The 12,360-nt window shown below is 31.8% G+C and overlaps 1 protein-coding gene across 3 annotated transcripts; it reads left to right on the forward strand.

Moving 5' to 3' along the window:
• Positions 1-1,640: 1,640 nt before the first annotated feature.
• LOC100785003 (protein BREVIS RADIX) lies at positions 1,641-10,349 on the forward strand. Of its 3 annotated transcripts, none has more exons than XM_006599143.4 (6): positions 1,641-1,873; positions 3,661-3,805; positions 7,454-7,851; positions 8,169-8,298; positions 8,601-8,932; positions 9,613-10,349. In XM_006599143.4, the coding sequence occupies exons 2-6, from the start codon at positions 3,695-3,697 to the stop codon at positions 9,689-9,691; spliced, it is 1,050 nt and encodes a 349-aa protein (XP_006599206.1). In that variant the 5' UTR covers positions 1,641-1,873; positions 3,661-3,694; the 3' UTR covers positions 9,692-10,349. The 3 variants fall into 3 exon arrangements, with proteins under 3 accessions (XP_006599206.1, XP_003547830.1, XP_006599208.1); XM_003547782.5 differs by lacking the exon at positions 1,641-1,873 and adding an exon at positions 2,826-3,441; XM_006599145.4 differs by lacking the exons at positions 1,641-1,873; positions 3,661-3,805 and adding an exon at positions 5,571-6,290.
• Positions 10,350-12,360: the final 2,011 nt, after the last annotated feature.

Raw genomic sequence — 12,360 nt, forward strand, 5'->3', positions numbered from 1 at the left:
CAAACTCAATCTTTTATAAAGCTGAAAATAGCTTTTTTAGTCCTCCCAATAACAAATGGAAAACCCAAATGTTTACCTCATCCAGAACTTTCATTGACCCCAAGAGTTGATGCAAGCAAAGATTCCAAAGTCAAGTCAGCATTGTTCCTATAAGTAACTTCTAATTTGTACAAATTAATTAACTGACCAGAAGCGTATGCATAATCATCAAGGATATGCTTATTCACTTGAGCCTCATTAAGTTGAGATCGAAAAAATAGGAAGCTATCATCTACAAGTATATATATATATATATATATATATATATATATATATATATGATAGGAGCCCCACGATAAATTTAACACCATGAAGCTCTCATTTTCTCTCAGCATCTTTCATCAAAGTAGTCAAACCTTCTACAGATAATAAAAAAAATATGGAGAAAGAGGCCACCTTAGCAAAGACCCGTTTAAGAGGTTATAGGTCCAACAAGATCATCATAGATAGAGATAAAGATTTGAACACATGAGACATACAACATAATCTAATTAAAAAAAGTAACATGAAATTCAAGTTTAAGCATCACGGATTGAAGATATCCCTAATCAATATGATCATAAGCCTTATGATATCAATCTTAAGAGTCCCATCACCTTTGTTACCCTTCCTTTTTCACTTCAAGTAGTGCATAATTTCTCATGCCACTAGAGCATTATCAATTATTGACCTTCATGGCATAAATGTTAATTGTTCTTCAAAAACACATTTATCAATGACTCCTTTAAGTCGGTTTACCAGCAAGAATCTTGTACATGACTTTGCATAATGCAATGGGGTGCAAGTCCTTCATGCATTGCAATTGATCTACATTTGTTATGTATTCTAGTTGCAAATTTCATCATCAACAAAACTTGCACTCTCAAAAATTCTCACAAACAAAATCTCTCACACTTAGAAGAAAAGAACATTAGGATTTTTTAAGAAACATGATTTTTCAATAATGTAACGAGTAAAATACATTAATTATTTATGAAAATTTGTAAAATTACACAACTTTTTTATCTATACAAAATAAATTTAGATATAATTTATTTTATAACAATTTATACAAACTATTCAATTAATTGAAGTAGGTTTCTTAAAACTTAAAGAGGACACAATAGTTTACTAAACCTTATTTTCAAATTTCAATTATTTCTCATGATTTTAATTTGCGTAAAGTCCTCAATTATGATCTTGAGTATTCCAATTTTCACCTTATCATTAAGACTTAACCAAGGACACGAAAGCCCCGATGGGATAGTTCCCAACTCTTGTTATCCAATATGAGCAAATTTTTATTTTTGCGATTGAAACAGTAAGACCAAATCCCACCCATTTAACCCCTTCCAATTACATCACAGCCAATCAAAACCCGCCACGTGTCATGCTACATAAGCACGTTAAGGATCCCTCAGTGTTGTGGCATTGCATCAGCATGGACATGTGGGCCCTCATGTCTTCTACGCCCTCGACCATCGTTTCTGCTGTAAAAAGACAAAAACAAAATTCCTCACTAACGGCTTCCATACTCTCCCCAAACATTTTCCGTCAAAACTAACGTCCCCCACTGACGCCGTTAACCCCTCCCTCTCCATATAAATACGACAACCTCAGCCTTTGTCTTCCCTCTACTTCTATGATCTTCCGATTTTTAGGACATCGAATCCAAATCCTCGTACCCGATTTTTTCGCCAAAATAGCAACAACGCCGATTCATCGTTCATCGTCACTGCCACTTCTTCTTCTCTGTTTGGAGGTCGAAAAATAAAAGGCTGAAACGAAGAAAGCAAGCAAGAAAAAAAAAAGAAGAAGAAAGTGAAAGACTGAAATATCCACCGTTGTATATAAGGCAAGTTTTTATCCCTTTTATTTGAATTTATTTTTTGCAGTGTGCTAGGGCAAATTAATGCGTATTATTATTACTATTATTAGCTGTGTATCTCTAGCACATTGCTATCATCCCGGGCATTAAAAATGCGTTTCAGGTCCCAAACGTTCCGCATTTATTTTCGTTGACAGGTATTAATACGAAGGGATTTTAATATAATTAACCCCACCACACACACATGCTGATCCTGATAAAATTGAGTTAGTTCAGTTTCGGATTTTAATCTTATAGATGAAAATACTTTATTAAGAATGATTAGTCAAATTCTTTAGATTAATCATTGATACAACCCTTATTAATTAATACTCGACACCAATGTTACGATGACCAAGAAGAGGTTCGAGTTCGACACATGAACGTGTGCCTAGTTGTGGATGATGATGTTGAGGTTGAAGCATCGGCGAGAGATGTTGTGGTGAAGACAAAAGAAGGAGAAGCAGTTGAGAGTTTGCTTGCTAAGTCGTTTTCGAATAGTAATGACTCTATTTAATTAATTCTGCTTTTTGCAGTAAAGCTGGAATAATTATATACTCAATCAATGCACAATTCTCTTCTCTTTTTTTCTTTTCTTTTCTCCAATTCTATGCTTCTACCCTTCATTCATTCATTCTCTTTCATTGTCCATTTGCCTCTCTTCTCACCCTCCGACAAACATTGATTCCTCATTCAAACCCATTCTGTTTTTTTTGCTTCTCTCTCTTCAGGTCAGTCAGCCGCTTTTGGTTTTCGGGTATACCTCGTAGAACGAGGATTGATGTGATTTGCACAAAAGATTAAGAGAGAATCGAAAGAATATTTCAGTCTTCTTTTTTCTAATTCATTTATATCTCAATTGTACTTATTTTTACATTTTATATTTATTACTTTTTCTTTATTTTATTATAATAATCTTATTTATACCAATTAAGTTCCAACACGAGAACATTCTTAAAGAAATCAAACCTAATTTTTATTCATACCAACTTATTTGTTAGTTTTTTTTAGGTGTGAAAAATGCTTTTGCATTTTTTATTAATGGGTTTATTTCAAGGGAATAAGGGGTGTGTCAGAAACTTCAGCATGGAGACACTTTGGGTCTTTTTTTTTTTCGAATATGTGTGCGATAAAGCAAAGCAGATAGTAGTAGTAAGCCATTCCTTGCCCCATTTTGTTTTCTTCTTTCTCTACTTTTAATTATGGACCCAATTTTTATTTATTTTTTCTTCTTTTGAGATTTTGAGATCCCTTTCGATCTTGCTCTGATCCCGAGTCTCGTTCTCTCAAGACACCGCTTTTCCTTTTTCTCTCTTTTGCTCCATACGACCATTCTGTTTCCCCCACGAAAGATATCATTTGTTAGACCAGCAAAACTGCAAAATTCCCTTTTCCTTTTTCATTTTGCATTCATTTTTTGTTGTTGTTGTTTTTTTGCATCCTCACTTGTTGGTGCAATTGGGTCTTGATTTTTCAATTTGGTGCTTTCATTGGCCTTGCTTGAGACTGATAGGCATTCCTCTGTTTCATTCAGTGAAAGTGATTGCCTCAAACATGTTAGTACCAATTATGTCCTTTATTACCATTCCACGTGGCACTTCATCCCAATTCATTTTTTTTAAAGACCAATATTAGTTTTTATCAGTTAAACTAATTTGAATTCACGGCTTTTTATCTCTCCTTTCCCAGTCCATCTAAAACAATTATTATTGTTGTTGTTGAAACTTTGTTTAATCCTTTGACGTTAATTTAAATATGGTTGATTTGTTGTGCAGCTTTTACATTATAAGGAGTAAGTAAAAAAGAAAAATGTTTACGTGCATAGCGTGTACGAAGACGGATGATAAGGATGAAGAAGGAGGATCTCGTGAGAGTGGCACGCCGAGTACAAAAGAAGCCGTCAAAAGCCTGACCACGCAGGTTCTTCACCACTCTCTCTCTCTCTTCTTTCACCCACAACCTTTGCTTTTCTATCTTCTTTTTCCATCTTGGTGAAAATTGCAAACACACAAAATCTTCACCCCTTTGGGTACACTCATGATGGGGGACCAATATTGGAGTATCATATATATAATTTTATATGAATACTTTATATATATTTTTATTATTCTTATGAGTACTTATGATTCTGATAAATGTCTACTCTTTTTTTTTAGAGGGTCTACTCTTATTTTAGAGTAAATAGTATACACAATTTTTTCAATCATACGTTATTCTTTTGGTAAGTTTGTTAATTTTGATAATACTTACCTAAAAAGCTTAAAAGTTATACCTACATATATAATTTCATGAATTTTTAAATGTGTGTTTGAGTTCTCGTTGCGTCAAATTTGATCCTCCTTAATTTTGAAGTTTTTCAAAATTTTGACATGAAAAATCTGTCATACGCACATGGAAGACGTGCAACAAGACACACACTAATACGATTTTAAAAAATGCCTATTTTTCTTCTAGAGTAAATAGCGTATACAATTTTTTCAATCATATATTCTTTGGTAAATTTGATAATTTTAACAATATTTACCTTAAAAGTTTAAAAGTCACACCAACATAATTTTTAATAAGTTGACAATATGGCACTATATAGAAATTAAATTTCTAATCTAATATAATTTTTTATTTGTTAATTTAATAAGAAGATATTTTTGAAAAAAAAATCAACCAAGTGGCAACAAGTTAAGACACGCTTGGTTTTGGACGACGTAGTTTTGATTTGTTTTGTTCTGTTCTGATTTGGACTCCTTTTGCTTTTGCTATTGGTCTATTTTATATTTGTTTATTTAAGAGCTTGTGGGCATGTGGTGTTGCCATTTTGCTAACCTGTGGAGGTGCAACATGGGTTCATAATTAACCAATCAAAAACCTTAATTAGACACTTGTAATTGAAAATGAGAGGAGCAAGGTACTGCTCTGTGGTTTAGAATTTATGATCATGCAAATATCATTGGATTCAATATATTTTACACGATTCCGCTCATGTCTCGTTACTTTCTAGTATCTAACAACTTGCCGGGTTTTGACAATTAACAAATGGCACTTTTAGATTGGCATTATATAACTTATTTTTTAATGAATAAATTACAATAGTCACCACTAGGTTTTGGGAAATTATACAAACACTCCTTGCTTTTTAGTCATTATAATCACCTTCCTTCTTCTAGGTGGTGTTAATGTAATATATATATATATATATATATATATATATATATATATATATATATATATATATATATATATATATAAAAGAAGTCTCGGTGTAATATTTTTAAACATAAAGAGAATTAGTATAAGAATAAAAAAAAGTGATATTATATGTAATTTGAAAAGAATTCAAGGATTGTGGGTGTAATTTGTTCTTTTGAAATTTAGAAAAATCATAAAGAATACTGCCAAGCAACCTAAATTGGAGTAATGGTGTAGTGTTATGGTAATTTTCATGAGATTTTAAATATGAAAAGCTAATTTATTACTTCCATAATATAGTATTAATTAATTATTCGTTTTTATCCAAAATCTTAGTAACTTGGTTTCCCTGCATTGTTATTTCAAAAGAAAAGCAAAAATGTCTTAGTCAATTATTCTAAATGCGTAATGAGAATGGCAATAGTGGGAACATGTTCCATATTGAGCATTTGAGTTGATGATGAGAAAAGATTCCTATCACAGAAGGGTCTGCCATATTCCTATCCCTGGTGTGGCCCATCCTTGAATTCTTGTCGATCCAATGTTTTTCAAAAGTTTTCTATTATTACCAATGCAGAAAAAAAAAGAAGCAAAAATCTAAATAAGTGATGGCCGGCTCTTGATTGTTTTTATGGAAGAAAAAGAAAAGCATATTGATATATATATATTTTTTAATATTTACTTTTAGACCCCAAGACATGATTCTCTTAATGTTTGCTTGTGTGTATGAGTAACCTTCATTTTTGTGCTCTTTGTATTCTTCCATGTAAGTCAATGTTATTAATGCAATTTAAGCTGGACACTCAACTCTTCACACCAACTATTTTGAACCAACTATCTCTAAATTAAGTGAACATTTTGACAACAAAAAAAAAAACAACTGGTAAGAAATCAAAAGAATTTTCTTTAATTAGGAAATGTTTTCCATTAGTGGTGGCATAGTTCATGGTAGCTTACATGTAAGATTCCTATAAGGGTCTTTCACAACATGGATTTTGTCATCCACTTGTATCCTCAACCCTAACACACTCTCCACCACTCCAGCTGTAAAGGTTTTTCTTTGAAAATGACCCAAGACTGAAACCTTAGCATCCATTCAGTTTCATCCAAATTTACTTTTAACTTATTCTTCAGAAACTTGCACATATGGTTTCCATCATTCTCCTTCCTTCTGTGCCATTTGACGAACACCCTTCTGTTATACTCTCTGCCAATGTTCAATGTGCGTATTTCTAAATTATTTTAGAACTTTAATTATGGCTTTTCCTCCCTCTTTTGTTTCATTTTTGGTCCAATACCAATAAAAAAATGGTTTTTTTAATCATGGACAATTTGTATTTGCTTCTTCTAGAAAGTAGAGAACTAGTTCTCAATCTATACTTTTCTCTTTTCCATCTAGTGCATCATATTTTATACAATCATATCATATTCAAGATAAAAGGAAAGTATCAAAGCAATATGAGTAGGGGATAAAGCAAGATGCCACTCAGGTGTTTTGAAAGCCTTAACACACTGTTAAGTTATAAAAACAGAATTTTAAATTGCACCCACTCCCCACTAGAGAGTACTAAATACTAATTGTGTCCGTAAGTGACCGAAATCCACTTGGACACAGAATATATTATTAGTTATTCTACAATCCCAATTTAAAAAAGAATATAAGTATATAACAGTTTAAGTTATATGAACTGTAAAAGGAGAGCTACTTGTGTTAGGTGTTGACCCAATATAGTTACTCTTTCAAGTATGCCTTTTAGAAATAACATTTGTGATATAATTCCATATTTTTGCCATGAAGTGTTTTTGTTGTACTATATCCATTACAGTTTTCTTATTCCTCATGTGTAAATGACTTACTAATTAAGGTTCTCATCTCAACCGAAGTTGTCTTTTGAATATATATAAATCAGTGAAAAAGATTGTTATTAGGATAAATTATAATCCATTTTTGTAATTTCACACTTTTTTTAATTTATGTCCCGAATACTTTTGTTTAAAGTATCACTAAACTTTAAAGAGTGGGTTAATCTATTGTTGACGTTTTTTTTAATCGGTAAATATTAGTTTGTTAGTTTTATTAAAAATAGGATGAATTTGAACATGTGATCTCTCCCTTCCGGCTTTTCCCTTCACCCGTAAGCTCTCTTCTCAACAATCAAAAATCAATCTTATATATCCTCATGGTTCACCTTAACCCAAATTTTAGTAAGTGTTAGTGATCCAAAATAAAGCATAGGAGGATAAGTTGGGAAAGTGTTGAAACAAGTGTAATTTACCCTTTGATTTTTTATCAATAATTTGTAGAAGAAAAAGGCTCATTTGTTTATTTTATATTCTTTGAAATCAAATGATTGAAGCCTCTAATGCATTGATGTTGATATGCAGATAAAGGATATGGCACTGAAGTTTTCAGGTGCATACAAGCAATGCAAACCATGCACAGGGTCCAGTAGCTACAAAAAAGGACATAGGCCATATCCAGATTTTGATACCATCTCAGAAGGGGTTCCATACCCTTATATTGGAGGTGCAAGCTCAAGTTCAACCCCTGCATGGGACTTCACAACCTCTCACTACCCTGGTGGAAGATCTGACCCTAGATTTGCTGGGGCATATGGCGGTGACCGCACCCCGAGAGGACGTGACTCATCATCAGTTTGTGATGTAGTCTTAGAGGATGAGGATGAGCCTAAGGAGTGGATGGCACAGGTGGAGCCAGGGGTTCACATTACCTTTGTGTCTCTTCCTAACGGAGGAAATGATCTTAAGAGAATTCGCTTCAGGTATAATAGTTATAACAACTAATAATTCACCACTGATTTTCAGTTACAAGTTTAGTGCAAAAAATGTTTTCTACTAAAAGATATTTATGATGGTCCCTAAAGAAATAATTAATGAACCAATGATGATATGCTTGTTTGGCAATATACTGAATAGATCAAAAGATTTAGCTGAAATGTGGAATTTAAGTTATGAAAACAATGTGTACCTTTAGGCCTTAATATAAATATTAAACAAAGCATATGGGATTTTTAGTTTTTGAGAACTTAATTATCCTGTAGGAGCAAAGACTGACAATACTTAGCATTTGAATTTGAAGCCGAGAGATGTTTAATAAATGGCAAGCTCAAAGATGGTGGGGTGAGAATTACGACAGAATCATGGAACTTTACAACGTCCAGAGATTTAATAAACAAGCTCTTAACACTCCTCCAAGGTCTGAGGATGAGGTAATGATCTACATTTCTTTTCATCAATATTATGTTTTGCATCATGTCACCCTTCCATTATATCTTATCATGTGAGAGCATTTTTATAAGACTAATTTTCACTATACAATGGTCTAGATTATCTTTAAGCAACACAATTTTGATCATTCATGTAAGATTGTATGGTTAAGGTTACTCCTTTCACATTGTCGATCTTCTCACTTGATATGTTTCCTATGTATTTAGAAAGAAGACAACTCTTGATTCATTTTTCACAAGACTATATTGTATTCAAGATTAACCTGTATAATTTGTTTGAACAGCAAAGAGATTCTTCTTACTCAAGATTGACATCTGCAAGGGAAAGCCCCATGGCCTCAAACAAGGATTGGACGCCGAGGAGTCACTATAAGCCCTCTGGGAGCAGAGGATATTACCCGTCCGAACCGTTGGATCACGGTGGAGGCAGTGGCCAATACCATGCAGGGCCATCTATGGAACCAGCAAGGGATACCACTGCTTCTAGAGATGAGCCTTCTATCAGCAATGCCAGTGAAATGGAGACAGAATGGGTAGAACAAGACGAGCCTGGAGTTTACATTACAATCAGGCAGTTAGCTGATGGAACTAGGGAGCTTAGACGTGTCAGATTCAGGTACTATACATTGCATCTTCAAGAACATGTTTCTTATTGCTTTTTCTTCTCAGGGAAATGATTCTATCTTAGGAACATGTATTATGATGAAATATACACAAGAAATGAGAGATGAAAAGAACTAATCTTAACTATATGTCAAGATATATTTAAGTAAAGGAAAATGGGAACCAACACACTAAGGATACATGTTAAGATATCAAAGGTAGAAAGTTTTTTTTATTGATTGTAACAATACACTCTTGCTTGATTTCTAATGCAATCTTTCTATAAAATCTTTCTATTTATTGATCCTTAAGCAATGCCCTTAGCAGGACCTTTAAGTAAAACAATTCTTAGCATCTATGCATCATTGTGTAATCAAGATTTAGCATCTCTGCAACATTGTATAATCAAGATTTATTCATCCCATCCTGGTGTTCTGGCACAAATATATACAAAGTTCCTTAAAAATTCAACTTTAATAGTTAATTCTTCTTGAAAAATATGAGGAAAATTCTGGATGGGTTATCACCCATTTTGAAGGGCGTACATATTACAAAAGACTAAGAAGACTTTGTTTAGACTTTAGATGCTTAAGTATTAGGTTTTGAATGAACACTTTCTCAACTAATATTTGTTTAGACTTTATATGCTTATTAGATTTTGAATTAACACTTTCTCAACTCTTATGTTTGCAGCCGGGAAAGATTTGGGGAGGTGAATGCAAAAACTTGGTGGGAAGAGAACAGAGAGAGAATCCAAGCTCAATATCTTTGAACTTTGAAGTCAAATTTTTCTAACAAAAATTGGATCTCCTAAACTGGTGGAATCCCCAAAATTTTGCTTCCTAGAGAATGTAATGGTATGACTCCAGATTAAGGAGTGGAGTCAGTTCCTATACAGAAAAAAAAAAAAAAAAAGCTGGACTTTTCCCACCATCGGTTATGGTCTCTGGTGTTAAATTGACACTGTCACATACAAGATAGTGTGCAAATCAGGGATTTAATAGTTTTGTGGTGACTCCATTCATTTTTGCCAAGGATCAGTCGCCATTGGATTGGGAGGTCTAATCTTTATTATTACATATCATCACATATATTTTTTTTATCCTCCTAAATTTTCCTTCATAGCCTTGCTTTCTTTTCATTTTAAGGGATACTTTTCTTTTTTGTCATCATAGTTGCTGTTACATTGATTCATTACCATTTGTTTATTTTTTTTATTATCTCCCAAGTGGAATTGTGTAGTAGCTCCTTACCAATGACTGCCTTTTTTTGACGTGAGATTAAAGTAATTTAAGAGAAACACAAACACTGATATTTACTATTGCATGATTCTAGACTCTCATTCAACTAATCTTTTTAGAGAAAGTGATACTGTTATGCTAGTAATCTAGCACCCCAAAAATTGAAAGGACTGCTTGCCGTTACCAAAAGATAATTACGACTTAATAGTGAATGCAGTCATAATGGATTGCACTGAGTTCTTTTCTCTCGGCAACCTCCATGACGGAGTAGTTTGGTATTTCCTTTAACTAAAGATATTCTAGTATTTAGTTTTGTTTGGATAAACTTTTTTCATAAATGCCTTAGAAAAAGAACAAAATTGAGTTTATTACATAAGTTAAAATCAACTTGTAAACTTACTGTGTTTAACTCCACACAGGTTTACCTTGAGGCCTGATCCAAAATTAAGTCCTTGCAAAACGAAACAAATGATAGTAAAAGAACATAGCAAAAACAATAAAATAACGAACTGCGTTTTTTATTCTTATCTCTTAATATAATAAAGAGTAAACTCTCAATTTTGTCCTTGAAAATTATAAACACTGACATGGTTCTTAAAAGATTTTTACAGACAAAATAGTCCTTCAAAATTTTCTTAGTTGAACACATTAGTCCTTTTGTCTCATTCAATTATTTTGGCAAATTAGTCCCAAGCTATATATAGGTAATTTAGTCCCTAAAAAGATTGTGTATAGCTAGCAAATTAGTTCTCAGAAGGACCGCCAACAGAGAAAACTTTCAGAGACTAACATGCCACCCTTGCAGACTTTGACAAATTGTGAATAAAATTAATATGGATTGAAATCTGGAAAGTAATAAATGTATTTCTAATCATCATTTATGTATAAATAGTAGGACATATATCATATGAGAATGATCATTTTAAGTAAGAATGAGAATGATTAATCTTAACCATCATATTAAAATGAAAGGTCAAGATTAAAACATTTTAAATTTAAATTAAATTTTCATTTAATCATAAAATTTTCATAAGATATACCAAATAAAAAATTAACTATCTTAAAAATTTAATCTATAACGTCCTAAAATATCTCAAACATATAATCACCATGATCATTACTGTCACCATCTCAACATGATTGTTGACATCGTTGGTGGTGGTGATGGTGATGATTGTGATGACAATTTTGACATAAATTAGATAATTAAGATATTTAATTTTTTATTTGATAAATCTTTTAAAGATTTTATAGTTAAATATGATTTTAACTTGAATTTAAAATATTTTAATCTTAACTTTTTATCTTAGTCTAAATGTTGGAGTTAATATTTTTCATTTTCATGTGAGATTGTCATTTTCATATAATATATCCTCCAAATTATAAATATACAAGTATATAAAAAAAACTCTCACAATTTGATTGAAAGTGGTTAGAAAATTCTAGAAGCATCAATCTATTGTTTGCATCTCTAACTAGATATCTATGATTAATTTTTCATAAAGACAAAAGTTCAAGACCCAATTAAAAGAAGAAAAAAATTAAGAACGTAAATGAAATTTTTGTAAAGGTATAGGAGTCTGCGGATCAATTTAACTTTGTTTTTATTTGTAGTTTTTTAAAAACTACTATGAAATATTTTCAAAAAGTAAATCCTAAATACTAGTGGGAGAAAAAATTAAACAGTATACAAGACATAAGTAATGGAAATTTCAAAATAAAAAACTATAATAACTTAAAAACATTCTAACTTCTAATTTTAAAACTGAAAAAAAAATTATAGTTTTTAAAATAATTTTCTCATTTTTTATTTTATTTTTTAAAAAAAGACTTCAATAGGAAACTGAGCAGTTAAGCTCCCCATGCTAAAGGAAGTCATGACTTTATCCACCAAGGCTTTCCGTTTCCAAAGTATTGTTACTTAATTTCTTTAAAATCTTTTACTGGTTTAGAAATTTAAAATCTGACAAGATTTTTTTTTTTTTTTGCTTACTCTGTATTCTCGTTAGTCTCAAATCACCTCTCTTTCACTAATCATCTTTTTTCTTTTATTAATACTTCTCTCTATTAATTAATTAACGAATGAATATTTTAGTCAAAATATAAAACTATTTACATTAATTAAATATTTCACAATTAGTATAATACATTAAACAATAGTAAGGAGTACTAAAGTAATTACTCTGCAAGGGTGGCAAAG

Source organism: Glycine max, chromosome 16 (genome assembly GCF_000004515.6).
Source record: "Glycine max cultivar Williams 82 chromosome 16, Glycine_max_v4.0, whole genome shotgun sequence".
Lineage (NCBI taxonomy): Eukaryota > Viridiplantae > Streptophyta > Magnoliopsida > Fabales > Fabaceae > Glycine > Glycine max.